The sequence below is a fragment of the Ciconia boyciana genome, chromosome 32, assembly GCF_034638445.1.
Source record: "Ciconia boyciana chromosome 32, ASM3463844v1, whole genome shotgun sequence".
In the NCBI taxonomy this organism is placed as follows: domain Eukaryota; kingdom Metazoa; phylum Chordata; class Aves; order Ciconiiformes; family Ciconiidae; genus Ciconia; species Ciconia boyciana.
In genome coordinates, this window is record NC_132965.1 from 465,350 (window position 1) to 491,824 (window position 26,475).

Genomic DNA, 26,475 nt, shown 5'->3' on the forward strand with positions numbered 1-26,475 from the left:
TTTGGAGAAGACCCCACGGGGCAAGGAGACCCCCAAGATCCTCCACAAGGGCTGGAGAAGACCCCACGGGGCAAGGAGACCCCCAAGACGCTCTACAGGGTTTGGAGAAGACCCCACGGGGCAAGGAGACCCCCAAGATCCTCCACAAGGGCTGGAGAAGACCCCACGGGGCAAGGAGACCCCAAGATCCTCCACAAGGGCTGGAGAAGACCCCACGGGGCAAGGAGACCCCCAAGATCCTCCACAAGGGCTGGAGAAGACCCCACGGGGCAAGGAGACCCCCAAGATCCTCCACAGGGTTTGGAGAAGACCCCACGGGGCAAGGAGACCCCCAAGATCCTCCACAAGGGCTGGAGAAGACCCCACGGGGCAAGGAGACCCCCAAGATCCTCCACAAGGGCTGGAGAAGACCCCACGGGGCAAGGAGACCCCCAAGACGCTCTACAGGGTTTGGAGAAGACCCCACGGGGCAAGGAGACCCCCAAGATCCTCCACAAGGGCTGGAGAAGACCCCACGGGGCAAGGAGACCCCCAGACCAGACGATCATCACCAAGGCTTGGGTGGAGGACAAGCTCAGGTGGATTTTTTTTTGCAGGGAAACCCTTTTTTTGAGGGAACGTCGTTCCTGGGGAGGACTCAAGGAACGGGGTGACGGCCCCCCACGGCACGGAGGTCCTGGTAGAGAAGGACCACGGGGAGATGGTCCTGGATGTCGCCGTCGAAAGGTAAATGGAGTTGTGGGGAGAAGGACGAGGTCGTGAAGAAGGTGGGGGAGGGCAACCGCGGGTGGTTTCTGGTGTAACCTCGTGGTTGAACTCTCAGCTCCGCGTCCGCGGTGGGAAGACAGAGGTGTCCAACCCATGGGGCTGCGTTGCCTTGAGGAGACGGTGGGGAGAAGAACCTCAGGAGACCTGAAAATGGTGGGAGCGTCCACGGTCTTGGCTTGTCTTGACAAGGGACACAACCCCCCGTGTCCCCGTGTCCCCACACCCCTCCATGCCTGGAGAGCCGGGGGTGTCCTGGGCGCTGGGAGGGCACTGGTGGAGGACACCGGCATCACCCAGCTCGTCAGCGTCCCCGTTGCCCCACAAGGACGCGGCACCGGGGGATGGTCATGGGCTTTATTTCAGTCGGGGATGTCCCCAAGGTGCTCCTGTCCCTCGGGGACATCTCACGGGGTCTTCAGGGCCTTGGGGACACCTCTCCAGGGTGCTCCTGTCCCTCGGGGACATCTCACGGGGTCTTCAGGGCCTTGGGGACACCTCTCCAGGGTGCTCCTGTCCCTCGGGGACATCTCACGGGGTCTTCAGGGCCTTGGGGACACCTCTCCAGGGTGCTCCTGTCCCTCGGGGACATCTCACGGGGTCTTCAAGGCCTTGGGGACACCTCTCCAGGGTGCTCCTGTCCCTCGGGGACATCTCACGGGGTCTTCAGGGCCTTGGGGACACCTCTCCAGGGTGCTCCTGTCCCTCGGGGACATCTCACGGGGTCTTCAGGGCCTTGGGGACACCTCTCCAGGGTGCTCCTGTCCCTCGGGGACATCTCACGGGGTCTTCAGGGCCTTGGGGACACCTCTCCAGGGTGCTCCTGTCCCTCGGGGACATCTCACGGGGTCTTCAGGGCCTTGGGGACACCTCTCCAGGGTGCTCCTGTCCCTCGGGGACATCTCACGGGGTCTTCAGGGCCTTGGGGACACCCGTCCAGGGCTCTTGTGTCCTGGTGACATCCCAAAGTGTGTTCTTCTCTTGAGGACATCTTCATGGAGGTCTTGTCTTCCTCGGGGACATCCCTGGGTCTCCTTCTTCCCCAAGAGATGTCCCCAGGGGGTCTCTCATGACTTGGGGACATCTCCAGTCCCATTTCGCTCCTCCCTGGGGACATCTCCAGGGGTCCCACCTCCCCCAAGAGATGTCCCCAGAGGGTCTATCACCCCTTGGGGACATCCTTGGGTCTCTTGCTCCCTTGGGGACATCTTCGGGGGACGTCCCAAGGTCTTCCTACTCCCCCAACAATGTCCCCACATCTTGCCCATTGCCTGGGGACATCTCCAGGGGTCCCACCTCCCCTAGGGCTGTCCCCATGGGGTCTGTCACGGCTTGGGGACATCTCCAGTCCCACCCTCCTCCTCCTTGGGGACATCTCCAGGGGTCCAACCTCCCCCAGGAGATGTCCCCATGGGGTCTATCATCCCTTGGGGACATCTCCAGGGGTCCCACCTCCCCCAGGAGATGTCCCCATGGGGTCTATCATCCCTTGGGGACATCTCCAGGGGTCCCACCTCCCCCAGGAGATGTCCCCATGGGGTCTATCATCCCTTGGGGACATCTCCAGGGGTCCCACCTCCCCCAGGAGATGTCCCCATGGGGTCTCTCATCCCTTGGGGACATCTCCAGGGGTCCCACCTCCCCTGGGGCTGTCCCCATGGTCTGTCACGGCTTGGGGACATCTCCAGTCCCACCCTCCTCCTTGGGGACATCTCCAGGGGTCCAACCTCCCCCAGGAGATGTCCCCATGGGGTCTATCATCCCTTGGGGACATCTCCAGGGGTCCCACCTCCCCTGGGGCTGTCCCCAAATCCCTCCAGCCTCTCTTGATGTCCCCATGGGGTCCCTCATGACTTGGGGACATCTCCGGTCCCACCCTCCTCCTCCGTGGGGACATCTCCAGGGGTCCCACCTCCCCTGGGGCTGTCCCCGTGTCCCTTGCGACCATCTCCAGTGGTGGCATCTCCCTCCTCCTCCTCCTCCCAAGGGACTTCCCCGTCCCCCCACTCCCTGAAGACCCGGAAGGGCGGTCCGTGACCCGGCACGATGACGTCGGCCATGGCCATCACCCGTCGCCGGCTTCGCTCCTGCTGCCCCGGGTCTTCGCTCAACGCCCTCCACTCTTCCTCATCTTCCTCCCTCTCAAACAAGTCCCCGGCCACCACCACGGTCCCCAGGGAGGTGCCACGTACCACCACGCTGACGTGGTTCACGGTGTGACCCGGGGTGGCCATCACCTCGAGGTGGCCGGGGTGGAGGACGTAGGGACGCCCCTTGGCCAAGCCATGGGGGAGGTAGCGCCCGTCGCCCTGGCTCAGGTCCCAGCCCACCAACAAGGTGGCCGTGGGGAAGAGGTTGATGTTCCCCACGTGGTCCGAGTGGCCGTGGGTGCAGACCACGTGGGTGACGTCCTTCGGGCTCAACCCTTCCTCGCCCAACAGCTCGAGGAGGCGCCGCCGGCCCCAGGGACCCCCCGTGTCCACCACGGCCGTCACCGGGCCCCCCCGAACGAGGCTGATGGAGCCGTCGGCGCGGACGCCGCCGGCGGGGTGGGGGCAGCTGTAGCCCTCCTGGAGCACCCGCAGGCCGTAGGGGACCCCCGCCACCTCCCGCCTCCCCAGGGGCGACGTCCGCACCCCCCGCGGCATTGGGGGGGTCGGGGGGGCCGGCGCGGGGGGCGGTGACGGTCGGAGGGGGTCGAGGTTGGCGGCGGTGGCCTGGGGGGAGGGGGAAGGGTGGAGGAGACCCCAGTGGCCTCCACCGTCACCCCAGTGCTCTCCCCACCCCCTGTTACCCCAATGGTTTCCCCCATCCCCCCGTCACCCCCAATGGTCTCCCCCATTCCCCCCCAACACCCCAATGGTCTCCTCCGTCTTCCCCCCATTAACCCCAATGGTCTCCCCATTCCCCCGTCACCCCCAATGGTCTCCCCATCTTCCCCCATTAACCCCCATGGTCTCCCCCATCCCTCCCCCGTCACCCCCAATGGTCTCCCCATTCCCCCCAACACCCCAATGGTCTCCCCATCTTCCCCCATTAACCCCCATGGTCTCCCCATCCCTCCCCCGTCACCCCCAATGGTCTCCCCCATTCCCCCCAACACCCCAATGGTCTCTCCCATCTTCCCCCATTAACCCCAATGGTCTCCCCCCTCCGTCACCTTCTATGGTCTCCCCCATTCCCCCTATGACCCCCAATGGTCTCCCCATTCCCCTATGACCCCCAATGGTCTCCCCCATTCCCCCGTCACCCCCAATGGTCTCCTCCGTCTTCCCCCATTAACCCCAATGGTCTCCCCCATTCCCCCCGTCACCCCCAATGGTCTCCCCTACCCACCCCCGTTACCCCAACGCTCGCCGTCTTGCGCATGCGCGCTGCTCCCCACCTCCCCTCCCGCCGGAGTGCGCATGCGCGCCGCTCTCCGAGCCCCCGCCCTCTCCCACCGCCCCTCCCGCCGCCGCGCAGGTCCTGGCAGCTCGTAGTGAGCACCGCTCCGCCCCGCCTCCCACCACCGCGACCAGCCCCGCTTACTCTCCATATCGCAGCTCCATATCGCGATAATTCCACCCCCGCGGGTACGGAGGAAGGGTTTCGGGCTCCGTCGTCCGTCGCGTCCCGTCCCCCGATCTCCCCCACCCGCCGCGGCCAGGACCTGGCGCTGAGGGGGCCGAGCCAAGATGGCGGCGGCGCTGAGGGGCCGAGCCAAGATGGCGGCGGCGGGAAACGGGGAGGCGGCGTGAGAGGTGGCCGGGGGGTCCCCGTCCCCGTCCCCGTCCCCCCCCCGGGGTCCTTCTCTCGGGGTCCCCCCCCTTGGGGTCCGCGTAGCGGCGGGGCTGGGGCTGTCTTGGGGTCCCCTCGGCCCTGGGGTCCCCCGGCTTTGGGGTCCCCCCGCCTTTAGCATCCCTTGGTTTTAGGGTCCCCCGGCTTGGGGGTCCCCCGGTTTTGGGGTTCCCCTATTTTGAGGGTCCCCCAGCTTTGGGGTGCCACCCCCCTCCCCGGGCTTTAGGGTCCCCTCAGGTTCGGGGCCCCCCAGTTTTGGGGTTCCCCTGGTTTTAGGGTCTCCCTGCGTTGAGGTTGCCCAGTTTTGGGGTATCTCCCCCCCCCCGGCTTTGGGGCCCCCCCAGCGCTGGGGTCCCCTCGGTTTCGGGGCTCCCTGTTTTTAGGATCCCCCACTTTTGGGGTGTCTCCCCCTCCCCCGGCCTTGGGGACCCCCCGCCTTTAGCATCCCCTGCTTGGGGGTCCCCCGGTTTTGGGGTCCCCCAGTTTTGGGGTTCCCCTATTTTAAGGGTTGCCCAGCTTTGGGGTGCGTGTGTGTCCCGCCTTTAGGGCCCCCCAGCTTTGGGGTCCCCCAGCTTTGCGTTCCCCCAGCTCCCCCACCCCCTGTTTTTAGGGTCCCCCCAGCTTTCTGTTCCCCCTGCTCCCCCACCCCCTGTTTCCAGGCTCCCCAGCTTTGGGGTCCCCCCCCCCCGCCCGGCTTTGGGGTCCCCCCCGTTTTTAGGGGAGGAGGAGGAGGAGGATGGCGGAGGAGAAGAAGCTGAAGCTGAGCCACACGCTGCTGCCGGCCGAGTCGATGAAGGTGATGGCGGAGGCCATGGGGCTGGGGCAGGTGCCCGAGGAGAGCTGCCAGCTGCTGGCCGAGGAGGCTAGCTACCGCCTCAAGGAGGTGGCCCAGGTGGGGGACGGGGGAGCCCCCTGGGTCACCCGGGGTTGGGGGGCGACAGTGGCCTCGAATCGCCCAGGGTTTGGGGGCACTGGGGGGGGGATGGGGACAGGGACTGGGAATGGGGTCACCCCCAGATCGCCTGGGTTTGGGGGGATGGGAAGGAGGGACCCCCCCTTGGGTCACCCACATTTAGGGGGGACAGTGGGGTGGGGATGGGGACAGGGACTTGGGGAGTGGGGGCCCCCCCCCCCCCGGATCGCCTGGGTTTGGGGGGGATGGGAAGGAGGGACCCCCCCTTGGGTCACCCACATTTAGGGGGGACAGTGGGGGATGGGGACAGGGACTGGGAATGGGGTCACCCCCAGATCGCCTGGGTTTGGGGGGATGGGGAGGATGGGAAGGGGGGACACGGGACCCCCTTGGGTCACCCGGGGTTGGGGGGGACAGTGGGGATGGGAAGGGGACCCCTTGGGTCACCCACATTTAGGGGGACAGTGGGGGTGGGGACTGGGAATGGGGGGGAATGGGGGACCTGGGTTTGGGGGACGGGGACGGGGGACGACAGAGCCTGGGACCCCCCTCGGGTCACCCGGGTTTGGGGGGACAAGGGGGTGGGAACGGAGGAGACCCCCAGATCACCCAGTTCTGGGGGTACAGTGGGGTGGGGGCGACGGGGACAGGGAATGGGGTGTCCCCCCAGATCGCCCGGCTTTGGGGGACAGCGGGGGGCGATGGATGCGGACAGGGGCACGGAAACCCCGGGCATTCGGGGCACAGGGGGGTGTCAGCCCCTCCCCGCCTCGCCGTCCCCTCCCTGCCCTCGGGGTCCCCAAACCCCGCTCCCCCTTTTACCCCCCAGGACGCCCTCAAATTCATGCACATGGGGAAGCGCCGCAAGCTGACGACGGGGGACGTCGACTTCGCCCTCAAACTCAAAAACGTGGAGGTACCGCGGCCGCCCAGCGTGGGGGGCCCCCCCGGACCCTGGGGGGGGATTTGGGGTCCCCAGCCCCCCCCTTGACACCCCCCCCCCATTTCCCCCCCCTCCCCGCAGCCCCTCTACGGCTTCCACGCTCAGGAGTTCATCCCCTTCCGTTACGCCAGCGGCGGCGGCCGCGAGCTTTATTTTTACGAGGAAAAAGAAGTGGATTTGAGCGACATCATCAACACCCCCCTGCCCCGCGTCCCCCTCGACGTCTGCCTCAAGGGTGGGGCTGGGCTTTCGGGGGGGTTTGGGGTGATTTTAGGGGTTTTGGGGGTCCTTACCTTATTTTTTCTCCCCCCCTCCATCCCAGCTCACTGGCTCAGCATCGAGGGGGTGCAGCCGGCCATCCCCGAAAACCCCCGCCAGGTGAGCGAGCTGCCCTTCCTCCTCCTCCTCCTCCTCCTCCTCGGGGATTTACCCCCCAGGAGGGGGTGACCCCAAACCCCCCATTTTTCCCCAGCCCCCAAGGAGCAGCAGAAGGCCGAAGCCACGGAGCCCCTCAAGTCCACCAAGCCGGGGCAGGAGGAGGACGGGACCCTGAAGGGGAAGGGGCAGAGCGTGGCCCCCGCCGACGGCAAAGGTGGGGGGCACGGTGTGGGGGGATCTGTGGGGCGGGAGAAGGGTTGTGGGGTGTTCGGGAGGGTCTGGGGGTGTTTGAGGGGGGGGTTGAGAAGGTTTGAGGGGGCGTCTGGGGGGTCTTTGAGGGGTCCGGAGGAGGTTTGGGGGTGCGTGGGGTGTTCAGGAAGGGTTGGGGGTTTAGGGGGTGCGGGGGGGTTTGGGGGTCCCTGGGGTGTCCATGAAGGGTTATGGGGCATCTAGGGGGTTTGGGGGTGCGTAGGGGTTTGGGGGTCCCTGGGGGTTTGGGGTCCCTGGGGTGTCCATGAAGGGTTATGAGGCGTCTGTGGGGGTTTGGGGTCCCTGGGGGTTTGGGGGTCCCTGGGGTGTCCATGAAGGGTTATGAGGCGTCTGTGGGGGTTTGGGGGTCCCTGGGGGTTTGGGGGTCCCTGGGGTGTCCATGAAGGGTTATGGGGTGTCTGTGGGGGTTTGGGGGTGTGGGGGTGTCCATAAGGGGTTTTGGGGGGTCCACAGGGTGTTTTGGGGGTCCCTGGGGTGTCCATGAGGGGTTATGGGGTGTCTGTGGGGGTTTGGGGGTGCGTGGGGGTTTGGGGGTCCCTGGGGTGCTCAGGAAGGGTTGTGGGGTGTCTGTGGGGGGTTGGGGGTCCATGAGGGGTTGTGGGGGATCGGTGGAGGAGTTGGGGGTCCATGGGGTGTTGGGGGCCCCGGGGGTCCCCAAACCTTGTGCTCCGTCTCTGTGGGCACTCGGGGAGCTCCGGGGGGCCCGCGGGGATCTTGGGGTGCCCACAGGGATTTGGGGGTCTGCAGGGACTGGGGTGCTCCCGCAGCGATTTGGGGGGTCTGCAGGGATTTTGGGGGTGCCTGTGGGGATCTTGGGGTGCCTGCAGCGATTTGGGGGTCTGCAGGGATTGGGGGGCTCCTGCAGGGATCTTGGGGTGCCCTCAGGGATCTTGGGGTGCCCGCGGGGATTGGGGGTGCCCGCGGGGATTGGGGTGCCTGCAGCGATTTGGGGGTCTGCAGGGATTTGGGGGTCTGCATGGATCTATGGGTGCCCTCAGGGATCTTGGGGTGCCTGTGGGGATTGGGGGGTCTGCAGGGATTGGGGGGGTCTGGAGGGATTGGGGGGCCCTCAGGGATCTTGGGGTGCTTGCGGGGATTGGGGGGTCTGGAGGGATCTTGGGGGGCCCTCAGGGATCTTGGGGTGCCCGCGGGGATTGGGGGGTCTGGAGGGATTGGGGGCCCTCAGGGATCTTGGGGTGCTTGCGGGGATTGGGGGGTCTGGAGGGATTGGGGGGCCCTCAGGGATCTTGGGGTGCCCGCGGGGATTTGGGGGGGTCTGGAGGGATCTTGGGGTGCCCTCAGGGATCTTGGGGTGCCCGCGGGGATTTGGGGGCCTGCAGGGATTGGGGGCCGCAGGGATTTGAGGGGTCTGTAGGGATTGGGGGGCCTGCAGGGATCTTGGGGTGCCCGCAGGGATTGGGGGGGTCTGGAGGGATTGGGGGGCCCGCAGGGATCTTGGGGTGCCCGCGGGGATTTGGGGGTCTGGAGGGATTGGGGGGCCCTCAGGGATCTTGGGGTGCCCGCGGGGATCTTGGGGTGCCCGGGGATTTGGGGGCCCGCACGGATTGGGGGCCGCAGGGATTTGAGGGGGTCTGTAGGGATTGGGGGGCCTGCAGGGATCTTGGGGTGCCCGCGGGGATTTGGGGGGTCTGGAGGGACTGGGGGTGCCCACAGGGATCTTGGGGTGCCCTCAGGGATCTTGGGGTGCCCACGGGGATTTGGGGGCCCGCAGGGATTGGGGGCCCGCAGGGATTTGAGGGGTCTGTAGGGATTGGGGTGCCTGCAGGGATCTTGGGGTGCCCGCGGGGATTTGGGGGGTCTGGAGGGATTGGGGGGGCCCTCAGGGATCTTGGGGTGCCTGCGGGGATTGGGGGTCTGCAGGGATTGGGGTGCCCTCAGGGATCTTGGGGTGCCCGCGGGGATTGGGGGGTCTGCAGGGATTGGGGGGTCTGGAGGGATTGGGGGCCCTCAGGGATCTTGGGGTGCCCGCGGGGATTTGGGGGTGCCCGCAGGGATCTTGAGGTGCTTGCAGGGATCTTGGGGTGCCCGCGGGGATTGGGGTGCCCGCGGGGATTTGGGGGTCTGGAGGGATTGGGGGGGCCCTCAGGGATCTTGGGGTGCCCTCAGGGATCTTGGGGTGCCCATGGGGATTTGGGGGCCCGCAGGGATTGGGGGCCCGCAGGGATTTGAGGGGTCTGTAGGGATTGGGGGCCTGCAGGGATCTTGGGGTGCCCGCGGGGATTGGGGGGGGTCTGTAGGGATTGGGGGGGCCTGCCCGGATCTTGGGGTGCCCGCGGGGATTTGGGGGTGCCCGCGGGGATTGGGGGTGCCCGGCGCCCCGGCTGAGGGTGCCCCCGCCCGCAGGGAAGGAGAAGAAGGGGCCGCTGCTGGAGGGGCCCCCCCTGCGGCTGAAGCCCCGCAGCGTGCACGAGCTCTCGGTGGAGCAGCAGCTCTACTACAAGGAGATCACCGAGGCCTGCGTGGGCTCCTGCGAGGCCAAGCGCGCCGTGAGCCCCCCCGGACACCCCCCCCGGGGACAGACCCCCGGGGACAGACCCTGGGACACCCCCGGGACACCCCCCGGGGACAGACCCCGGGGACAGACCCCGGGATACCCCCTGGGGACAGACCCCGGGACACCCCCCCGGGGACAGACCCCGGGACACCCCCTGTGCCCAGTCCCCTCTGGGGACACCCCGCCCAGGACACCGCCCCCAGGACACCCCTGTGCCCAGCCCCCTGGGGACAGACCCCGGGGACACCCCCGGGACACCCCCTGTGCCCAGCCCCCCGGGACACCCCTCTGGGGACAGACCCCTGGGGACAGACCCCGGGACACCCCTGGGACACCCCCGGGGACAGACCCCGGGGACACCCCCAGGACACCCCCGGGACACCCCGCTGTGCCCAGCCCCCCAGGACACCCCCTGGGGACAGACCCCGGGGACACCCCCCAGGGACACCCCCGGGACACCCCCTGTGCCCAGCCCCCTCTGGGGACACCCCACCCCGGGACACACCCCCGGAGACACCCCCTGTGCCCAGCCCCCCAGGGACACCCCCGGGACACACCCCCCAGGGACACCCCCTGTGCCCAGCCCCCCTGGGACACCCCCTGGGGACAGACCCCCAGGGACACCCCCAGGACACCCCGGGACACCCCCTGTGCCCAGCCCCCGGGGACAGACCCCTGGGGACACCCCCCAGGGACACCCCCTGGGACACCCCCTGTGCCCAGTCCCCTCTGGGGACACCCCACCCCGGGACACACCCCCCGGGGACACCCCCTGTGCCCAGCCCCCCGGGACACCCCCCGGGGACAGACCCCCAGGGACACCCCCGGGACACCCCTGGCCCTGCCCCCTCCTGGGGACACCCCCATGTGCCCAGCCCCCTCTGGGGACACCCCCCACCAGGGACACCCACCCCCGGGGGACACCCCATGTGCCCAGCCCCTTCTGGGGACACCCCTGGCCCCACCCCTCCCTGGGGACACCCCCTGTGCCCAGCCCCTCCTGGGGACACCCCCGTGTCCCCAACCCCCTCTGGGGACACCCCCGTGCGCCCACCCCTCCTGGGGACACCCCCATGTCCCCAACTCCCTTCTGGGGACACCCCCTGTGCCCAGCCCCCTCTGGGGACACCCCTGGCCCCACCCCCGGGACACCCTCGTGTGCCCAGCCCCCCTCTGGGGACACCCCCTGTCCCCAACCCCTTTTGGGGACACCCTCATGTCCCCACCCCCTTCTAGGGACACCTGGCCCCGCCCCTCCTGGGGACACCCCCTGTGCCCAGCCCCCCTGCGGACACCCCGTGGCCCCACCCCTTCTGGGGACACCCCCGCGTCCCCAACCCCTTTTTGGGGACGCCCCCTGTCCCCCCCTCGCCCCCCTCTCCCCTCGCTGTCCCCGACACCTCCCGCCCTCCCTCACCCTCACCGCTCTCTCCAGGGTCCCCGTAGCGTGTGTCCCCCCCCTCCCCGCGTCCCCAGCCCCCTCCCCCGTCCCTCGCGCTGTCCCCTCGTCCCCCGGGGTGACGTCCCCGTGTCCCCCCCGCAGGAAGCCCTCCAGAGCATCGCCACCGACCCCGGCCTCTACCAGATGCTGCCGCGCTTCAGCACCTTCATCTCGGAGGGGGTGAGTTCCCGCTCCCCGTGCGCGTGTCCCCCCCCCCCCGCCGGGGAGGTGACGCCGATGTCCCCAAAGGCCGGGGGGTGGCCCCGGCGCCGGTGTCATCGTCCCCTCGCCAGGTGCGCGTCAACGTGGTGCAGAACAACCTGGCGCTGCTCATCTACCTCATGCGGATGGTGAAGGCCCTGATGGACAACCCCACCCTCTACCTGGAGAAATACGTGAGTCCCCCCCCCGGGGGACGGGGACGACGGGGACACGGCCACCCCCTCCTGTCCCCGTCCCCTCCCCCGGGACGTCACCTGCCTGTCCCGCTCCCTCGGGGCGGCTGGGACCACCCGCTCTGCGTCCCCGTCCCCCCCCCGGTGTCACGATACGCGTGTGGTGGGACAGCGGCTCTCTGCCGCAGCGTGGGGCTGTCCCTGTGTGTCCCCCGTGTCCCCTCCTGTCCCCTGATGTCCCCTCGTGTCCCCTCCTGTCCCCTGATGTCCCCCCCGTGTCCCCTCCTGTCCCCTGATCTCCCCTCCTGTCCCTTCCTGTCCCCCCCGTGTCCCCTCCTGTCCCCTGATGTCCCCCCATGTCCCCTCCTGTCCCCCGTGTCCCCTCCTGTCCCCTGATGTCCCCCCGTGTCCCCTCCTGTCCCCTCCTGTCCCCTCCTGTCCCCTGATGTCCCCTCCTGTCCCCCCGTGTCCCCTCCTGTCCCCTGATGTCCCCCCGTGTCCCCTCCTGTCCCCTCCTGTCCCCTCCTGTCCCCTGATGTCCCCTCCTGTCCCCCCATGTCCCCTCCTGTCCCCTCCTGTCCCCTCATGTCCTCTGATGTCCCCCCTCATGTCCCCTGATGTCCCCCCGTGTCCCCTCCTGTCCCCTCCTGTCCCCCCGTGTCCCCTCCTGTCCCCTGATGTCCCCCCCATGTCCCTCCTGTCCCCTCCTGTCCCCTGATGTCCCCTGATGTCCCCCGTGTCCCCTCCTGTCCCCCCGTGTCCCCTCATGTCCCCCCGTGTCCCCTCCTGTCCCCTCCTGTCCCCTGATGTCCCCTGATGTCCCCCCGTGTCCCCTCCTGTCCCCTCCTGTCCCCCGTGTCCCCTCATGTCCCCCCGTGTCCCCTCCTGTCCCCTGATGTCTCCTGATGTCCCCCCTGTGTCCCCTCCTGTCCCCTCATGTCCCCTGATGTCCCCCCGTGTCCCCCATGTCCCCCCATGTCTCCTCCTGTCTCCTCCTGTCCCCTCCTGTCCCCTCCTGTCCCCTGACGTCCCCAAGCTCCACGAGCTCGTCCCTGCTGTCGTGACGTGCATCGTCAGCCGCCAGCTCTGCCTGCGCCCCGACGCGGGGCTGTCCCCGTGTGTCCCCCCATGTCCCCTCCTGTCCCCTCATGTCCCCTCATGTCCCCTCCTGTCCCCTGATGGCCCCAAGCTCCACGAGCTCGTCCCCGTTGTCACGACATCCGTCAGGAGCCACCAGCTCTGCCCGTGTCCCCATGCGGGGCTGTCCCCCCACGTCCCCCCTGTGTCCCCCCATGTCCCCCGTGTCCCCATGTCCTCCCCATGTCCCCTCCTGTCCCTCGTGTCCCCTGATGTCCCCAAGCTCCACGAGCTCGTCCCCGTCGTCACGACATCCGTCAGGAGCCACCAGCTCTGCCCGCGTCCCCATGCGGGGCTGTCCCCGTGTCCCCTGTGTGTCCCCCGTGTCCCCCCGGCTGACCCCACGTCCCCCGTGTCCCCACGTCCCTCGTGTCCCCTTGTGTCCCCATGTCCCCTGTGTCCCCCGTGTCCCCTGATGTCCCCAAGCTCCACGAGCTCGTCCCTGTTGTCACGACATCCATCGGAAGCCACCAGCTCTGCCCGTGTCCCCACGCGGGCTGTCCCCCACGTCCCCCTGTGTCCCCCCATGTCCCCTGTGTCCCCATGTCCCCCATGTCCCCCCATGTCCCCCATGTCCCCTCCTGTCCCTTCCTGTCCCCTGATGTCCCCGAGCTCCACGAGCTCGTCCCCGTCGTCACGACATCATCGGGAGCCGCCAGCTCTGCCCGCGTCCCCACGCGGGGCTGTCCCTGTGTCCCCCCCGGGTCCCCCATGTCCCCCGTGTCCCCACGTCCCCCGTGTCCCCTCGTGTCCCACGGCGCCGCCGTGTCCCCAGCTGCACGAGCTCATCCCCGCTGTCGTGACGTGCATCGTCAGCCGCCAGCTCTGCCTGCGCCCTGACATGGGGCTGTCCCCTTGTGTCCCCCCATGTCCCCTCCTGTCCCCCCGTGTCCCCTCCTGTCCCCTGATGTCCCCAAGCTCCACGAGCTCATCCCTGTCGTCACGACATCCGTCGGGAGCCACCAGCTCTGCCCGTGTCCCCACGCGGGGCTGTCCCCATGTCCCTGCCGTGTGTCCCCCTGTGTCCCCCCAGCTGACTCTGTGTCCCCATGTCCCTCATGTCCCCTTGTGTCCCCATGTCCCTCGTGTCCCCACGTCCCCCGTGTCCCCTGGTGTCCCCGAGCTCCACGAGCTCATCCCCGTTGTCACGACATCCATCGGGAGCCACCAGCTCTGCCCGTGTCCCCACGCGGGGCTGTCCCCATGTCCCTGCGTGTGTCCCCTCGTGTCCCCCAGCTGACTCCGTGTCCCCACGTCCCTCGTGTCCCCTCGTGTCCCCATGTCCCCGTGTCCCCACGTCCCCGTGTCCCCTGGTGTCCCCAAGCTCCACGAGCTCGTCCCGTCGTCACGACATCCATCGGAAGCCACCAGCTCTGCCCGCGTCCCCACGCGGGGCTGTCCCTGTGTCCCCCCCCGTGTCCCCCCCACGTCCCCCGTGTCCCCGCGTCCCCCGTGTCCCCCCGTGTCCCACGGCGTCCCCGTGTCCCCAGCTGCACGAGCTCATCCCTGCTGTCGTGACGTGCATCGTCAGCCGCCAGCTCTGCCTGCGTCCCGACGTGGGGCTGTCCCCTTGTGTCCCCCATGTCCCCCCCATGTCCCCATGTCCCCTCCTGTCCCCCACGTCCCCCGTGTCCCCTGATGTCCCCGAGCTCCACGAGCTCGTCCCCGTCGTCACGACATCCATCGGAAGCCACCAGCTCTGCCCGCGTCCCCACGCGGGGCTGTCCCTGTGTCCCCCGTGTGTCCCCCCGTGTCCCCCCGGCTGACCCCACGTCCCCGTGTCCCCACGTCCCCCGTGTCCCCTCGTGTCCCCTCGTGTCCCCTGATGTCCCCAAGCTCCACGAGCTTGTCCCCATCGTCACGACATCCGTCAGGAGCCACCGGCTCTGCCCGCGTCCCCACGCGGGGCTGTCCCTGTGTCCCCCCCCGTGTCCCCCCCACGTCCCCCGTGTCCCCGCGTCCCCCGTGTCCCCTCGTGTCCCACGGCGTCCCCGTGTCCCCAGCTGCACGAGCTCATCCCCGCCGTCATGACGTGCATCGTCAGCCGCCAGCTCTGCCTGCGCCCCGACGTGGACAACCACTGGGCGCTGCGGGACTTCGCCGCCCGCCTGGTGGCCCAGGTCTGCAAGAACTTCAGCACCACCACCAACAACATCCAGTCCCGCATCACCAAGACCTTCACCAGGGTGGGGCCGGGCCGTGGGGCGGGGGGTGGGGGTGGGGGAGGGATGGGGGATGGGGCGTGGGGATGGGGGGGTGTGGGGATGGGGATGTGGGGATGGGGATGGGGGGATGGGGGGAGGAATGGGGATGGGGATGGGGGCGTGAGGATGGGGATGGGGGGGATGGGTGGGGATGGGGGTGGGGAGAGGATGGGGGGATGGGGGCGTGGGGATGGGGGACGGGGGGGGGATGGGGATGTGGGGATGGGGATGGGGGATGGGGGATGGGGGGGGGGATGAGGATGGGGATGTGGGGGCTGGGGATGTGAGATGAGGGGGTGTGGGGGGATGAGGGCTGAGGGATGGGGGATGGGGACCTAAAGATGAGGGGGTGGTGGGAGGGGAGAGTGTGGATGGGGGAAGTAAGATGGGATGAGAGGGGGTGGGGATGGGGATGAGAGATAGGGGAGATAGAGATGGGGATGGGGGAAGTGGGGATGAATGGGGATGTGGGGCTGGGGATGTGGGAGATGATGGATGGTGGCTGAGATGAGAGATGATGAGGGTGTAGATAGAGAGATGGGGGGGGATGAGAGATAGATGGGGGTGTGTGAGATAGGGGGTGTGTGATAGGGATGAGATAGAGGGGATAGAGATAGAGCGTGGGGAGATGGGGACTTGAGATGTGGGGCTGAGATGTGAGGGAGATGAGGGGGTGAGATGGGGTGTGGGGCTGAGATAGAGATAGATGAGATAGAGATGGGGGGAAGGGAGGATAGATGATGGGGATGAAGGATGGAGGTGTGAGATGAGAGATGCGATGGGGGAGATGTGAGGGCAGGGATGTGGGGCTGGGGATGTGAGAGAGATGATGTGGGGCTGGGGTTGTGGGGATGGGGGGAGGATGAGAGGATGGGGTGTGGGGATGGGGATGGGGAGGAACGGGGGATGTGGGGATGGGGATGTGGGGATGGGATGGGGAGCTTGGGATGTGGGGCAGGGATGTGGGGTGGGGATGAGGGGGTGTGGGGATGGGGATGTGGGGCGAGGATGTGGGGATGGGGGCGGGGATGTGGGGTGGGGATGAGGGGCAGAGCTGGGCATGGGGGGCAGAGCTGGGCATGGGGGATGTGGGGCTGGGGATGTGGGGTGGGGATGTGGGGCTGGGATGTGGGGTAGGGCTGGGATGGAGGGTGGGGATGTGGGGAGGTGTGGGGCTGGGATGGGGATGTGGGGCAGGGATGTGGAAGGGGGCTGGGGATGTGGGGCAGGGCTGGGGATGCGGGGCTGGGGATGTGGGGCAGGGTGGGGATGTGGGGCTGGGATGTGGGGCAGGGATGGGTATTTGGGGGAGGGCCGTGGGGCAGAGGCAGGGTTTGGGACAGGGAGGGGACTGTGGGGCAGGGTTATGGGGCAGGACCGCGTCTATGGGGCAGGTCTGCGGGGCAGGTCTATGGGGCAGGATGGGGTCTATGGGGCAGGTCTGTGGGGCAGAACCAGAGTCTCTGGGCAGTGCTGGAGGGCAGGACCGGGTCTATGGGGCAGGTCTATGGAGCAGGACTGGGTCTATGGGGCAGGATGGGGTCTATGGGGCAGGTCTGTGAGGCAGAACCAGGTCTATGGGGCAGGACCAGGTCTATGGGGCAGAGCTAGGGGGCAGAACCAGGGCTATGGGGCAGGGCTATGGGGCAGGACCAGGTCTATGGGATAGATCTATGGGGCAGGACCAGGTCTATGGGGCAGAGCGAGGGGGCAGAACCAGGGCTATGGGGCAAGACCAGGTCTATGGGATAGGTTTATGGGGCAGGACCAGGTCTATGGGGCAGAGCTAGGGGGCAGAACCAGGGCTATGGGGCAGGTCTATGGGGCAGGACCAGGTCTATGGGGCAGGATGGGGTCTATGGGGCAGGTCTGTGAGGCAGAACCAGGTCTATGGGGCAGGACCAGGTCTATGGGGCAGAGCTAGGGGCAGGGCTATGGGGCAGGACCAGGTCTATGGGGCAGGATGGGGTCTATGGGGCAGGTCTGTGAGGCAGAACCAGGTCTATGGGGCAGGACCAGGTCTATGGGGCAGAGCGAGGGGGCAGAACCAGGGCTATGGGGCAGGACCAGGTCTATGGGATAGGTTTATGGGGCAGGACCAGGTCTATGGGGCAGAGCTAGGGGGCAGGGCTATGGGGCAGGACCAGGTCTATGGGGCAGGATGGGGTCTATGGGGCAGGTCTGTGAGGCAGAACCAGGTCTATGGGGCAGGACCAGGTCTATGGGGCAGAGCTAGGGGGCAGAACCAGGGCTATGGGGCAGGGCTATGGGGCAGGACCAGGTCTCTGGGGCAGAGCTAGGGGGCAGGACCGGGTCTATGGGGCAGATCTATGGGGCAGGCCTGGGGGCTATGGGGCAGAGCGTGGCCCAACGTCCCCCCCCCCGCCCCAGAGCTGGGTGGACGAGAAGACGCCCTGGACCACGCGCTACGGCTCCATCGCGGGGCTGGCCGAGCTGGGCCACGACGTGAGTGTCCCCCCCCCGCGGTGACGCGCGTGTCCCCCCCCGCGGTGACGCGCGTCCCCGCGTCCCCCCAGAGCCGCATCCGCCCCACGGCATCGCCCCGCGGCGTCGCATCCCCCTCTTTGTCTCCCCTCTCCAGCCCCACGGCGGCCCCCGCCTCTCCTCAGGGTCAGGCGGCTGCCGGACCCCGTGCGTCCCCTTAATGTCCCCTTAGTGTCCCCTGAATGTCCCCACCTTGTCCCCACCTTGTCCCCACCTTGTCCCCACCTTGTCCCCAGGTCATCAAGACGCTGATCCTGCCCCGGCTGCAGGTGGAGGGCGAGCGGGTGCGGAACATTCTGGAAGGCCCCGTCGTCAGCAACATCGACAAGATCGGGGCCGACCACGTCCAGACCCTGCTGCTGGTGGGGCTTGGGGACACGCGGGAGGGGACGCGCGGGAGGGGACACGCGGGAGGGGACACGCGGGGGACACCGTCACCGGGGGGGGGGTGACGCCGCTGCGGCCGTGGGGCCGGCGCCGTCCGCACCGGGTGGGCGCGGGCGCGTCCCCCGCCCCTTCCGCCGTCCCCTGGTGTCCCCTGGTGTCCCCCGGCGTCCCCCGGCGTCCCCGGCGTCCCCCTTGTCACGCGGCGTCCCCGTGTCCCCGCAGAAGCACTGCGCCCCGGTGCTGGCCAAGATCCGCCCCCCTCCCGACAACCAGGACTCCTACAAGGGGGATTTTGGCTACCTGGGGGCCCTGCTCTGCACCCACGTGGTGAAGGCGCGGGCGCAGGCGGCCATGCAGGCCCAGCAGGTGAACAGGACCACCCTGACCATCACCCAGGTGGGGACACGGGGGACGGGGGACAGGGGGACAGGGGGGACACGGGGGACACGGGGACATGGGGACAGGGGGACGCGGGGACACAGGGACAGGGGGACAGGGGACATGGGGACGTGGGGGGTGGGAACATGGGGACACAGGGGGACACGGGGATGCAGGGACAGGGGGACACGGGGGGACAGGGGGACACGGGGACACGGGGGGACACGGGGACACGGGGGACACGGGGATGTGGGGACAGGGGGACGGGGACACGGGGACAGGGGGACATGGGGACTGGGGGGTGGGAACATGGGGACACAGGGGACACGGGGATGCAGGGACACAGGGGGACAGGGGGACACGGGGACGTGGGGACGTGGGGGGACATGGGGGGACACGGGGACGTGGGGACATGGGGGGACACGGGGGACACGGGGATGTGGGGGACACGGGGACACGGGGGACGTGGGGACGTGGGGGGACACGGGGGACACAGGGGGACGGGGATGTGGGGACACGGGGGGACGGGGGACATGGGGGACACGGGGACGTGGAGGGGGCGGGGGGACGCGTCGGTCGCACCCTTGTGAGGGCGTGGGTGCGAGGCCAGGTCATGGCGCTGTCACCTGGGTGGGCTTGGGGACGTGGGGACACGGGGGGACACGGGGACGTGGGGGGGGTGGGGACATGGGGACACAGGGGGACACGGGGATGCAGGGACATGGGGACACAGGGGGACAGGGGGACACGGGGGGACACGGGGACACGGGACAGGGGGACACGGGGGGACACGGGGATGTGGGGACACGGGGGATGCGGGGGACGTGGGGACATGGGGGATGCGGGGACACAGGGGATGCGGGGGACATGGGGACACGGGGGGACACAGGGACACAGGGGGACGCGGGGACATGGGGATGCGGGGACGTGGGGACACGGGGGGACAGGGGGACGTGGGGGGGGACGCGTCGGTCGCACCCTTGTGAGGGCGTGGGTGCAAGGCCAGGTCACGGCGCTGTCACCTGGGTGGGCTTGGGGACATGGGGACACGGGGGGGACGTGGGGACATGGGGGGGACGTGGGGACACAGGCGGGCATGGGGACATGCAGGGACACAGGGACACAGGGGACATGGGGACACGGGGGGCACGGGGGGACACGTGGGGACACGGGGGACATGGGGACGTGGGACTTTGGGGGAAGCAGGGACAGGTGAGGGACGGGGGACGCAGCAGGACAGGGGGGACACGGGGGGTGGCACTTGGGGGATGGGGGGACAAAAGCACGGGGGGGGGGACAGAAGGGGGTCCCGTCCCGGCGTCCCCGCCCACGGGCGTCCCCCGCTGTCCCCGCAGCCCCGCCCCACGCTGACGCTGTCGCAGGCGGCGCCGGGCGCGGGGCCCCCCCCGCGCCCCCCCCCCATCCTGAAGGTGCCCAGCGGCCTGGCCCCGCCCGTGCAGGCGCTGGTGCCCGGGCGGGGGGCCCCGCCCCCCCCGCCCCCCGCCAAGTTCCTCGTCATGTCCCCGGCCTCGGGGAGCAGCGCGTCGCAGCAGGTGCGGGGACGCGGGGACGCGGGGACGTGGGGACGCAGGGGACGTGGGGACGCGGGGACGCGGGGGACGTGGCCCCCCCCAACCTCGGGGCGTCCCCACGGTTGCGGTGCGGGTGGGACGCCCCAGGGCCCCCCCCCCCCCGTGGTCACTGCGGTGGTGGCGTCGGTGGCCCCGCACGGGCCCCGTGTCCCCACGCTGTCCCCGAGGTCCCCATGCCCCCCCCACGGTCCCCATGTCCCCACACTGTCCCCGTGCCCCCACGGTCCCCATGTCCCCACGCTGTCCCCGAGGTCCCCATGCCCCCCCAGTCCCCATGCCCCCCCACGGTCCCCATGTCCCCACACTGTCCCCATGCCCCCCACGGTCCCCATGTCCCCACGCTGTCCCCGAGGTCCCCATGCCCCCCCCCAGTCCCCATGTCCCCACACTGTCCCCCTGTCCCCCAAGGTCCCCATGTCCCCACGCTGTCCCCGAGGTCCCCATGCCCCCCCCCAGTCCCCATGTCCCCACGCTGTCCCTGAGGTCCCCATGTCCCCCCCCACAGTCCCCATGTCCCCACACTGTCCCCGTGCCCCCACGGTCCCCATGTCCCCACGCTGTCCCCGAGGTCCCCATGCCCCCCCAGTCCCCATGCCCCCCCACGGTCCCCATGTCCCCACACTGTCCCCATGCCCCCCACGGTCCCCATGTCCCCACGCTGTCCCCGAGGTCCCCATGCCCCCCCCAGTCCCCATGTCCCCACACTGTCCCCCTGTCCCCAAGGTCCCCATGTCCCCACGCTGTCCCCGAGGTCCCCATGCCCCCCCCAGTCCCATGTGTCCCCCCCCCAGTCCCCATGTCCCCACGCTGTCCCTGAGGTCCCCATGTCCCCCCCCCCACAGTCCCCATGTCCCCACACTGTCCCCGTGCCCCCCACGGTCCCCATGTCCCCACGCTGTCCCCGAGGTCCCCATGCCCCCCCCAGTCCCCATGCCCCCCCACGGTCCCCATGTCCCCACACTGTCCCCATGCCCCCACGGTCCCCATGTCCCCACGCTGTCCCCGAGGTCCCCATGCCCCCCCCCCAGTCCCCATGTCCCCACACTGTCCCCCTGTCCCCCAAGGTCCCCATGTCCCCACGCTGTCCCCGAGGTCCCCATGCCCCCCCCAGTCCCCATGTCCCCACACTGTCCCCGTGCCCCCCACAGTCCCCATGTCCCCACGCTGTCCCCGAGGTCCCCGTGCCCCCCCCAGTCCCCATGTCCCCACACTGTCCCCCTGTCCCCCAAGGTCCCCATGTCCCCGTTCCCCCCCGGTCCCCATGTCCCCACGCTGTCCCCGAGGTCCCCGTGCCCCCCGGTCCCCATGTCCCCACGCTGTCCCCGAGGTCCCCCCTGCCCCCCCGGTCCCCATGTCCCCACGCTGTCCCCGAGGTCCCCGTGCCCCCCCGGTCCCCATGTCCCCACACTGTCCCCATGCCCCCCCCCGGTCCCCATGTCCCCACGCTGTCCCCCTGCCCCCCAGGTGATCACCTTCAGCACCAGCCCGGCGCCCACGGCCACCTCCCCTGTCACCACCACTGTCCCCAGCGTCCAGCCCGTGGTGAAACTGGTGTCGGCGGCGCCCACGGTCCCCAGTGCCACCGTCACCGGCAGTGTCCAGAAGTACATCGTGGTGTCCCTACCCCCCACCGGTGACAGCAAGGGGGGCACCGGCACCCCCACCGGTGCCACCACCCCGGGGCCCCAGCTGTCCCCCTCTGCCACCTCCTCCCCCGCCGCCGCCGTCCCCTCCGCTGTCACCCCCAAATCGGAGCCTGGGGACAGTCCCCAACCGCCCCCCCCGGCCTTCGGTAAAGCCAACGGGGCCCCCGGGGCGGTGGCCCAGTCCCCCCAGTCCGCCCACTGACCCCGCTGGGACCCCGCTATGGGGACAGGGGCTGGCCTGGGGGTCCCCCCGTGTCCCCCCCCGTGTCCTGGGACCCCTCTGGTGACACAGAGGTGGCCTGGGACCCCTCTATGGGGACAGGGGCTGGCCTGGGGGACCCCAGTGTCCCCGTGTCCCCCCCCGTGTCCTGGGACCCCTCTATGGGGACAAGGAGTGGCCTGGGGGTCCCCCGTGTCCCCATGTCCCCCCCAGTGTCCCCCTGTGTCCTGGGACCCCTCTATGGGGACAGGGGCTGGCCTGGGGGTCCCCCCGTGTCCCCCCCCGTGTCCTGGGACCCCACTATGGGGACAGGGAGTGGCCTGGGGGACCCCAGTGTCCCCATGTCCCCCCCCGTGTCCTGGGACTCCTCTATGGGGACAAGGAGTGGCCTGGGGGTCCCCCAGTGTCCCCGTGTCCCCCCCCAGTGTCCTGGGACCCTTCTGTGGAGACAGCGAGGGTGACCCGAGGGTCCCCAAAGTGTCCCTGGGGGTCCCCCAGTGTCCCCATGTCCCCCCCAGTGTCCCCCTGTGTCCTGGGACCCCTCGGGGGGGGGGGGACAGGGGGACACAGGACAGGAGGTGACCCGAGGGTCCCCCAAGTGTCCCAGGACCCGTCTGGGGGGGACAGGGGGTGACCTGGGTGCCCCCCGATGTCCCCAAGGGTCCCGGGACCCCTTCACGGCCACCCCGGGGAGGGGGACAGGGACAGGGACAGGGACAGGGACAGGGACAGGGGCCACCCCCTGTAAATACCGGTCCCCGCGCTGTAAATAACCCAATAAACTCCCAGTGCCTCCCAGTTCATCCCAGTGCTCTCTAGTTCATCCCAGTTTAATCCCAGTGCCCCCCAGTTCATCCCAGTAACCGCCGGTTGATCCCAGTGCCTCCCAGTTCATCCCAGTGCCTCCCAGTTCATCCCAGTTCATCCCAGTAACCCCCGGTTGATCCCAGTGCCCCCCAGTTCATCCCAGTGCCTTCCAGGCCCCCCCAGTTCATCCCAGTTCATGACAGTGCTCTCTAGTTCATCCCAGTACCCCCCAGTTGATCCCAGTGCCCCCCAGTTCATCCCAGTGCCTCCCAGTTCATCCCGGGGGCCCCCCAGTTCATCCCAGTGCCTCCCAGTTCATCCCAGGGTCTCCTAATTCATCCCAGTTCATCCCAGTGCCGCCCCAGTTCATCCCAGTTCATCCCAGTGCCCCCCCGGTTCATCCCAGGCCCCCCGGTTCATCCCAGTGCCCCCCAGTTCATCCCAGCTCCCCCAGTTCATCCCAGTGCCTCCCAGTTCATCCCAGTGCCCCCCCGGTTCATCCCAGTGCCTCCCAGTTGATCCCAGGGTCTCCTAATTCATCCCAGTTCATCCCAGTGCCGCCCAGTTCATCCCAGTGCCCAGGCCCCCCCAGTTCATCCCAGTTCATGACAGTGCTCTCTAGTTCATCCCAGTACCCCCCAGTTGATCCCAGTGCCCCGCAGTTCATCCCAGTGCCTCCCAGTGCTTCCCAGTTCATCCCGGGGGCCCCCAGTTCATCCCAGTGCCTCCCAGTTCATCCCAGGCCCCCCTGGTTCATCCCAGTGCCCCCCAGTTCATCCCAGTGCCTCCCAGTTCATCCCAGGCCCCCCCCGGTTCATCCCAGTGCCTCCCAGTTGATCCCAGGGTCTCCTAGTTCATCCCAGTGCCGCCCCAGTTCATCCCAGTTCATGACAGTGCTCTCTAGTTCATCCCAGTACCCCCCAGTTGATCCCAGTGCCCCCAGTTCATCCCAGTTCATCCCGGGGCCCCCAGTTCATCCCAGTGCCTCCCAGTTCATCCCAGGCCCCCCAGTTCATCCCAGTGCCCCCAGTTCATCCCAGTGCCTCTCAGTTGATCCCAGGGTCTCCTAGTTCATCCCAGTGCCCCCAGTTCATCCCAGTTCATCCCAGTGCCCCCGGTTCATCCCAGGCCCCCAGTTCATCCCAGTGCCCCCAGTTCATCCCAGTTCATCCCGGGGGCCCCCAGTTCATCCCAGTGCCTCCCAGTTCATCCCAGGCCCCCCGGTTCATCCCAGTGCCCCCCAGTTCATCCCAGTGCCTCTCAGTTGATCCCAGGGTCTCCTAGTTCATCCCAGTGCCCCCCAGTTCATCCCAGTTCATCCCAGTGCCCCCCAGTTCATCCCAGGCCCCCCAGTTCATCCCAGTGCCCCCAGTTCATCCCAGTTCATCCCAGGGCCCCCAGTTCATCCCAGTGCCTCCCAGTTCATCCCAGGCCCCCCAGTTCATCCCAGTGCCCCCCAGTTCATCCCAGTGCCTCTCAGTTGATCCCAGGGTCTCCTAGTTCATCCCAGTGCCCCCCAGTTCATCCCAGTTCATCCCAGTGCCCCCGGTTCATCCCAGGCCCCCCAGTTCATCCCAGTGCCCCCCAGTTCATCCCAGGCCCCCGGTTCATCCCAGTGCCCCCAGTTCATCCCAGCCCCCCAGTTCATCCCAGTGCCCCCAGTTCATCCCAGCTCCCCCAGTTCATCCTAGTGCCTCCCAGTTCATCCCAGTGCCCCCCCGGTTCATCCCAGTGCCTCCCAGTTGATCCCAGGGTCTCCTAATTCATCCCAGTTCATCCCAGTGCCCCCCAGTTCATCCCAGTGCCCCCCGGTTCATCCCAGTGCCTCCCAGTGCCCCCCAGCGCCCCCCTTACGCAGCTCGGGCCTGGCCCCGTCCCCCTCCCCGTGTCGCGGGGCCCTTGCACGCGCAGCGGGGCTGGCACGGCCCTCGGCGTCGCACGCGCGGCTCCAGGAGCCCCCGCGTCGCACGCGCGCTTGCACGAGCCCCAGACGTTGCACGAGCCCGAGCGTTGCACGCGCCTTTGCACGAGCTCCCAGCGTTGCACGCGCGTTTGCACGACCCTCAGCGTTGCACGCGCGTTTGCACAAGCCCCAAACGTCGCACATGTGTTTGCACACCCCTCAGCGTTGCACACGCGTTTGCACGAGCCCCGGACGTTGCACACGCGTTTGCACGACCCTCAGCGTTGCAGACGCGTTTGCACGAGCCCCAGACGTTGCACACGCACGTGCATGACCCTCAGCGTTGCACACGCGTTTCCGGGAGCCCCAAACGTGGCACACGCATTTGCACAACCCTCAGTGTTGCACACGTGTTTACACGAGTCCCAAACGTTGCACGAGCCTGAGCATTGCACAGCCCTTTGCACGCCCCTCAGCGTTGCACACGCATTTGCACGAGCCCCAAATGTTGCACGTGCATTTGCACGAGTCCATGCATTTCACCTGCATTTGCACAACCCTCAGTGTTGCACACGCGTTTGCACGAGCCCCAGACATTGCACGAGCCTGAGCATTGCACAGCCCTTTGCACGACCTGCAAACGTTGCGCACGCCTTTGCACGACCCTCAGCGTCGCACACGCGTTTGCACGAGCCCCAGATGTTGCACGCGCCTTTGCACGAGCTCCCAGCGTTGCACGCGCGTTTGCACGACCCTCAGCGTTGCACGCGCGTTTGCACAAGCCCCAAACATCGCACATGAGTTTGCAAACCCCTCAGCGTCGCACACGCGTTTGCACGAGCCCCAGACGTTGCACACGCACGTGCATGACCCTCAGCGTTGCACACACGTTTCCGGGAGCCCCAAAGGTGGCACACGCGTTTGCACAACCCTCAGCGTCGCACCCGCGTTTGCACGAGCCCCAGACGTGGCACACGCGTTTGCACAACCCTCAGTGTTGCACACGTGTTTGCACGAGCCCCAGACGTTGCACGAGCCTGAGCATTGCACAGCCCTTTGCACGACCTGCAAACGTTGCGCACGCCTTTGCACGACCCTCAGCGTTGCACACGCGTTTGCACGAGCCCCAGACGTTGCACACGTGTTTGCACAACCCTCAGCGTTGCACACGTGTTTGCACGAGCCCCAGATGTTGCACGCGCCTTTGCACGAGCTCCCAGCGTTGCACGCGCGTTTGCACGACCCTCAGCGTTGCACGCGCGTTTGCACAAGCCCCAAACATCGCACATGTGTTTGCACACCCCTCAGCGTCGCACACGCGTTTGCACGAGCCCCAGACGTTGCACACACACGTGCATGACCCTCAGCGTTGCACACGCGTTTCCGGGAGCCCCAAAGGTGGCACACGCGTTTGCACCACCCTCAGCGTCGCACCCGCGTTTGCACGAGCCCCGGACGTTGCACACGCGTTTGCACGACCCTCAGCGTTGCAGACCCGTTTCCGGGAGCCCCAAACGTGGCACACGCGTTTGCACAACCCTCAGTGTTGCACACGTGTTTGCACGAGCCCCAGACGTTGCACGAGCCTGAGCATTGCACAGCCCTTTGCACGACCTGCAAACGTTGCGCACGCCTTTGCACGACCCTCAGCGTTGCACACGCGTTTGCACGAGCCCCAGACGTTGCACACGTGTTTGCACAACCCTCAGCGTTGCACACGTGTTTGCACGAGCCCCAGATGTTGCACGCGCCTTTGCACGAGCTCCCAGCGTTGCACGCGCGTTTGCACGACCCTCAGCGTTGCACACGCGTTTGCACAAGCCCCAAACATCGCACATGTGTTTGCACACCCCTCAGCGTTGCACACGCGTTTGCACGAGCCCCAGACGTTGCACACGCGTTTGCACGACCCTCAGCGTTGCAGACGCGTTTCCGGGAGCCCCAAACGTGGCACACGCGTTTGCACAACCCTCAGTGTTGCACACGCGTTTGCACGAGCCCCAGACATTGCACGAGCCTGAGCATTGCACAGCCCTTTGCACGACCTGCAAACGTTGCGCACGCCTTTGCACGACCCTCAGCGTTGCACACGCGTTTGCACAAGCCCCAAACATCGCACATGTGTTTGCACACCCCTCAGCGTTGCACACGCGTTTGCACGAGCCCCAGACGTTGCACACACGTGCATGACCCTCAGCGTTGCACACGCGTTTCCGGGAGCCCCAAAGGTGGCACACGCATTTGCACCACCCTCAGCGTCGCACCCGCGTTTGCACAAGCCCCAGACGTTGCACAC

The 26,475-nt window shown here is 68.2% G+C and overlaps 3 protein-coding genes across 6 annotated transcripts; 2 read left to right on the forward strand and 1 right to left on the reverse strand.

The window, feature by feature from the left end:
* Positions 1-460: 460 nt before the first annotated feature.
* On the forward strand, positions 461-2,892 carry LOC140645237 (uncharacterized). Of its 2 annotated transcripts, XR_012039963.1 has the most exons (3): positions 461-726; positions 824-921; positions 2,753-2,892. XR_012039963.1 is itself a non-coding variant. In XM_072848579.1 (2 exons), the coding sequence occupies exons 1-2, from the start codon at positions 711-713 to the stop codon at positions 2,068-2,070; spliced, it is 1,263 nt and encodes a 420-aa protein (XP_072704680.1). In that variant the 5' UTR covers positions 487-710. The 2 variants fall into 2 exon arrangements, 1 of the variants encoding a protein (XP_072704680.1); XM_072848579.1 differs by lacking the exon at positions 2,753-2,892 and having other exon boundaries at positions 487-726; positions 824-2,070.
* On the reverse strand, positions 1,207-4,149 carry MBLAC1 (metallo-beta-lactamase domain containing 1). 3 transcript variants are annotated; one of them, XM_072848582.1, is made up of 3 exons: positions 4,111-4,149; positions 2,493-3,482; positions 1,207-2,403 (listed from the first exon to the last, which is right to left on the reverse strand). In XM_072848582.1, the coding sequence occupies exons 1-2, from the start codon at positions 4,132-4,134 to the stop codon at positions 2,613-2,615; spliced, it is 894 nt and encodes a 297-aa protein (XP_072704683.1). In that variant the 5' UTR covers positions 4,135-4,149; the 3' UTR covers positions 1,207-2,403; positions 2,493-2,612. The 3 variants fall into 3 exon arrangements, with proteins under 3 accessions (XP_072704683.1, XP_072704681.1, XP_072704682.1); XM_072848580.1 differs by having other exon boundaries at positions 4,102-4,140; XM_072848581.1 differs by having other exon boundaries at positions 1,207-3,482; positions 4,102-4,140.
* A 179-nt stretch (positions 4,150-4,328) lies between these two features.
* TAF6 (TATA-box binding protein associated factor 6) lies at positions 4,329-21,671 on the forward strand. Its single transcript, XM_072848583.1, has 15 exons — positions 4,329-4,508; positions 5,205-5,437; positions 6,288-6,374; positions 6,483-6,636; positions 6,724-6,774; positions 6,868-6,993; positions 9,414-9,556; positions 11,108-11,185; positions 11,299-11,400; positions 14,541-14,723; positions 17,133-17,207; positions 17,483-17,608; positions 17,856-18,029; positions 19,367-19,564; positions 21,068-21,671. Exons 2-15 carry the CDS (start codon positions 5,282-5,284, stop codon positions 21,449-21,451), a joined length of 2,037 nt encoding a protein of 678 aa, XP_072704684.1. The 5' UTR covers positions 4,329-4,508; positions 5,205-5,281; the 3' UTR covers positions 21,452-21,671.
* Positions 21,672-26,475: the final 4,804 nt, after the last annotated feature.

Bases quoted from the DNA above. Each gene is read 5' to 3' on its own strand.
- MBLAC1 (XM_072848580.1), bottom strand. From the start codon at position 4,134: ATGCGCAAGACGGCGAGCGTTGGGGTAACGGGG. The intron at 3,483-4,101 runs GTGGGTAGGGGA...CCCTCCCCCCAG, and splicing joins CGAGCGTTGGGGTAACGGGG to GCCACCGCCGCCAACCTCGA.
- TAF6 (XM_072848583.1), top strand. From the start codon at position 5,282: ATGGCGGAGGAGAAGAAGCTGAAGCTGAGCCACACGCTGCTGCCGGCC. The intron at 5,438-6,287 runs GTGGGGGACGGG...TTTACCCCCCAG, and splicing joins GCCTCAAGGAGGTGGCCCAG to GACGCCCTCAAATTCATGCA. The intron at 11,401-14,540 runs GTGAGTCCCCCC...CCGTGTCCCCAG, and splicing joins CCCTCTACCTGGAGAAATAC to CTGCACGAGCTCATCCCCGC.